Here is a 4,183-nt window from a genome sequence, read left to right as displayed (position 1 = left end):
CTACTTTATAAACTGTTCACATTTAAAGAAAATCATGTGTTTACAGGTGATGAAGAGAAGCAGAACACGGAGCCTCTCAGGATTGTGCTGATAGGAAAGACCGGCAGTGGAAAGAGCTCATCAGGAAACACCATCCTAGGAAGGAAAGAGTTTAAAGAAATGCCAAGTCAAACATCAGTCACCAAACATTGTCAGAAAGCACAGGGTGAGGTGGACGGCCGTCCTGTTGTTGTGGTCGACACTCCTGGTCTGTTTGACACAACTCTGTCACATGAAGAAGTTCATGAGGAGATGGTGAAATGTGTCAGTCTTCTGGCTCCAGGACCACATGTCTTCCTGCTGGTGTTAAAAATTGGTCGTCTCACACCAGAGGAGAAGGAGACATTAAAACTCATAAAGGAAGGTTTTGGGCCGAATTCAGAAAAGTTCACCATCATTCTTTTAACGGGAGGAGATTCACTAGAATGTAGCGAAATATCCACTGAAGATTACATTAAAGATGCATGTGATGATTCGTTTAAGAAGCTGATCGCTGACTGTGGAGGAAGATACCATGTGTTCAATAATGCAGACAAAAAGAACCGCCAACAAGTCAGTGAGCTGATAACAAAGATTGACACCATGATGAAGGACAATGGAGGAAACTGCTTCACCAATGAGATGCTGCAAGAAGCTGAAGCAGCGATAAAGAAGGAAATGGAGAGAATCCTGAAGGAGAAGGAAGAAGAGATGAAGAGAGAGAGAGAGAAGCTAGAAAGAAAGCATGAGGAAGAAAAGGAAGCCATCAAAAAAAGATTGGAAGAAGAGAAGAAAATATTACAGCGGGAAAGAGACCAGAAACTCAAGGAGATGGAGGAAAATCTAAATAAGGAGCGTGAGGAGAGGAAGAAAGAACAGGAAGTGAGAGAAAAAGAGAACAGGAAACGGGAAGAGGAAGAAGAAAAACGTAGGCAGGATTTTAAAATGCAGCTTGAAATGTTGGACAAACAAATTCAGTCAGAAAAAGAAGAAAAGAAAAGTGTGGATCAAAAGCTGGAAGAGAGCAGAGAAGAGATGAAGAGAAAACAAGAAGCCTGGGAGAAAGAACGAAGAGAAGAAAGAGAGAAACAACAAGAAGAAGATGAACAGAGACGACAGGAGGAGGAAAAACGACTGAAAGAAGAGAAAGAAAAAATACAGCAGGAAGCAGACCAGAAAATCAAAGAGATGGAAGAAAACATGAAAAAGGAGCATGAAGAGAAGAGAAAGAAAGAACAGGAAGCAAGAGAAAGCGAGAACAGGAAACGGGAAGAGGAAGAAGAAAGATGTAGGCAGGATTTTAAAATGAAGCTTGAAATGTTGGACAAACAAATTCAGTCAGAAAAAGAGGAAAAGAAAAGAATGGACGAAAAGCTGGAAGAGAACAGAGAAGAGATGAAAAAGAAACAAGAAGCCTGGGAGAAAGAACGAAGAGAAGAAAGAGAGAAACAAAAACAAGAAGATGAACAGAGACGACAGGAGGAGGAAAGACGACTGAGAGAAGAGAAGGAAAAAATGCAGCAGGAAGCAGAGCTGAAAATCAAAGAGATGGAAGAAAATATGAAAAAGGAGCATGAAGAGAAGAGAAAGAAAGAACAGGAAGTGAGAGAAAGAGAGAACAGGAAACGGGAAGAGGAAGAAGAAAGATGTAGGCAGGATTTTAAAATGCAGCTTGAAACTCTGGATAAACAAATTCAGTCAGAAAAAGAGGAAAAGAAAATTATGGCCAAAAAACTGGAAGAAAGCAGAGAAGAGATGAAAAAGAAACAAGAAGCCTGGGAAAAAGAACGACGAGAAGAAAGAGAGAAACGAAGACAAGAAGATGAACAGAGACGACAGGAGGAGGAAAAACGACTGAAAGAAGAGAAAGAAAAAATACAGCTGGAAAAAGAAAAACATGAAAAGAAAAGAAAAGAAGAAGACGAAATGAGGAGAGAAGAGGAGAAGAAAGAACGAAATCAGCTGGAGGAAAACTATAAAATACGTGTGGAAAATCTGAAGAAGATGCATGAAGATGAGGCCAGAAAGAGAGCTGAAGAGATCAATGATTTCAAAATGAAACACAACAAAGAGTTTGCAGCTCAGAAGGAGGAATACGAGAAGAAGATTAAAGACAAAGATGAGAAGTATGACCTGTTAAAGGCTCTCGCTGAGCTCACTGAAAAACAAAAGAGAGAAAAGCATCAAGCAGAAATCAAAGATGTGATCAAATGTCTGTCTAAGAAGAAAGAGAACGTGAAAAAAATCCAAGAGTTGCTGATAAAACATGAGGATCAAATGAAGATTGCAAAAAATGAGGAAGAAAAAGAAAACCTGCAGAAAATCCATGAAACTGAAATAAGTGAACTAATAAAAAAACTTCTGGATGAAGCTGAAACATCTTCCTGCAGCATTTTATGAGATTTGTTTCCTACTTTTTGTGACAGAGCTCAGCTGGATAAAATACTTTCTGTACATTAAAAGTTGAGATGAAGAGATATTTTATGGTCAGTTTGTAAACATTTTACAATTACAGATGGAATTCTTAATTTATCTTTTATATTTTCAGGATTGTTTCATTTTGTAACTTATATGATGTCAATGATGTCGATGATGCATGTAGGATGAATTGCTGCCGTGTAACTTAAGGTTTTAGAAAATATTTGAAACGCTGTTTAATTTTTTGGTATATTTTATTTAGATTATTGCAGTCACCAGCGTATGAAACAATAGAAGAAGCTTATTAGATATTTGCATGCTTGCTGTAATTAGAAATATTTAGTATTAAATAAATATAAGTATGTCCGTCTAAGAAGAGAGGAAATCTGAAAAAAATCAGAGATTTGCTGACAAAACACAAGGACCAAATGAAGATTGCAAACATCGAGGATGAAAAATAAAACCTGCAGAAAAAGCATGAAAAGGAGATCACAGAGTTCATAGAAAAACTTCTGAATGACTCTTCCTGCAGCGTTTCATGAGCTGATTAAAATTATTGTCAGATTTCAGCTACATGGACAAATGATTTTCGGTGCATTTAATACAATTTGTAACATTTCAGCACAAAATACTACGTTTGGAGTACAAGAATGCAGGTGTAGCTGCTGGTGCAGTAAAGCAGAGTCTGTACTACATTATTTTTACATACGAGCACAACAGACTCTTTGGTTCGTCTGACTGATTTTAAGGTTGATTCATAAACAATTTACAATCAGCAGATATTTGATTTAAATTCTTATTTTCAGGATCATGTTTAACCTTGTATTTATTTTCTAAAGGAAACATCTTTGTTTTTCTTTAATGTTCACTTTTATCAGTTGTTATAAAATCCTCTATATGATGTTTTTACCCTGTCATTTCTTTAAGTAATTCTTGCAGGTGGCATCTTATTAAAAACTTTTTTTTAATTCCTTGGTTAATATGGAGGATTTTTAGTAAACATGGAAGAATGCAGTTTCTAAGTAAAAAAATCACAGAAAATGTAAAAATGACTCAATGAATGAATTCATCACATGGAGAATAAGAACTGTTCATCAAGATAATTGACTGATTTTAAGACACTGTTCTTTGGTTTATTCAGAGTTATACTAAAGAAAATTAAGCAAAAGAGAAATATCCTAAATACAAACATACAGACATACACACACAAACCCCACAAAAACAAACAAAAAAAACCACACTTCACACTAACATGAAAACAGAAGCAGGGAATAGATGAGACAGGAGTGTTTATCTCTCCATCTCTGAGACCGAGCAGCTTTCCAGCATCCTGTGGTTCCTGCTTGCTTGCAATGTTTAGTAGATGTTTCTTTTCTTATGAGATGAATGTCCTCATGGTAATTTTTGGCAACTTTTCTTTGTTCTTTTCCTTGTTATACTAGCTTGTCACGTTTTGCCATATTGTGAATTTAAATGAAAGAAGTTATAATTATAGGGCTTTGGAGCGTGATGCCACCTCCCGCCATGACAGTAGGCCAAACAAAGCACACGGAAGCATCAGCTATGCTTCGTACGTGGTTGCAACATTAGATCACATGATAGGGAAGGCAAGAAGCTGGAAAATGGGCTCTTTTTTCATCGTTTCCCCTCCTGGAGGCAACGGGAGGGATCTCATGTATCCGATATTACTAAACGAAGACGTCAGGCTTGGATTGCAGCGGTGAGACGAGCGGATATCGAGTTCTCT

General features: G+C 37.2%; 2 protein-coding genes across 2 annotated transcripts; both read left to right on the top strand.

Moving 5' to 3' along the window:
• Nucleotides 1–6: 6 nt before the first annotated feature.
• Nucleotides 7–1,137, top strand: LOC121812444 (GTPase IMAP family member 4-like; the record flags this gene model as incomplete). Its single annotated transcript, XM_042214653.1, has 1 exon — nucleotides 7–1,137. A coding segment is annotated over one exon (1,131 nt), but the record flags the coding sequence as incomplete, so codon positions are not given.
• A 243-nt stretch (nucleotides 1,138–1,380) lies between these two features.
• On the top strand, nucleotides 1,381–4,171 carry LOC102306500 (vicilin-like seed storage protein At2g18540). Its single transcript, XM_042214652.1, has 2 exons — nucleotides 1,381–1,560; nucleotides 1,783–4,171. Exons 1-2 carry the CDS (start codon nucleotides 1,381–1,383, stop codon nucleotides 2,416–2,418), a joined length of 816 nt encoding a protein of 271 aa, XP_042070586.1. The 3' UTR covers nucleotides 2,419–4,171.
• The last annotated feature ends 12 nt before the right edge of the window (nucleotides 4,172–4,183 follow it).

This window comes from Haplochromis burtoni, unplaced genomic scaffold (assembly GCF_018398535.1).
Source record: "Haplochromis burtoni strain Fernald_Lab_line unplaced genomic scaffold, NCSU_Asbu1 Contig_597, whole genome shotgun sequence".
Lineage (NCBI taxonomy): Eukaryota > Metazoa > Chordata > Actinopteri > Cichliformes > Cichlidae > Haplochromis > Haplochromis burtoni.
This window is presented reverse-complemented; position numbering and strand designations above follow the sequence as displayed.

Excerpts from the sequence above, each read along its gene's own strand:
- LOC102306500 (XM_042214652.1), top strand. The coding sequence starts at position 1,381 with ATGGACGAAAAGCTGGAAGAGAACAGAGAAGAGATGAAAAAGAAACAA. Across the intron at positions 1,561-1,782 it reads AGGAAGCAGAGCTGAAAATC|AAACAAGAAGCCTGGGAAAA; the intron begins AAAGAGATGGAA and ends GAGATGAAAAAG.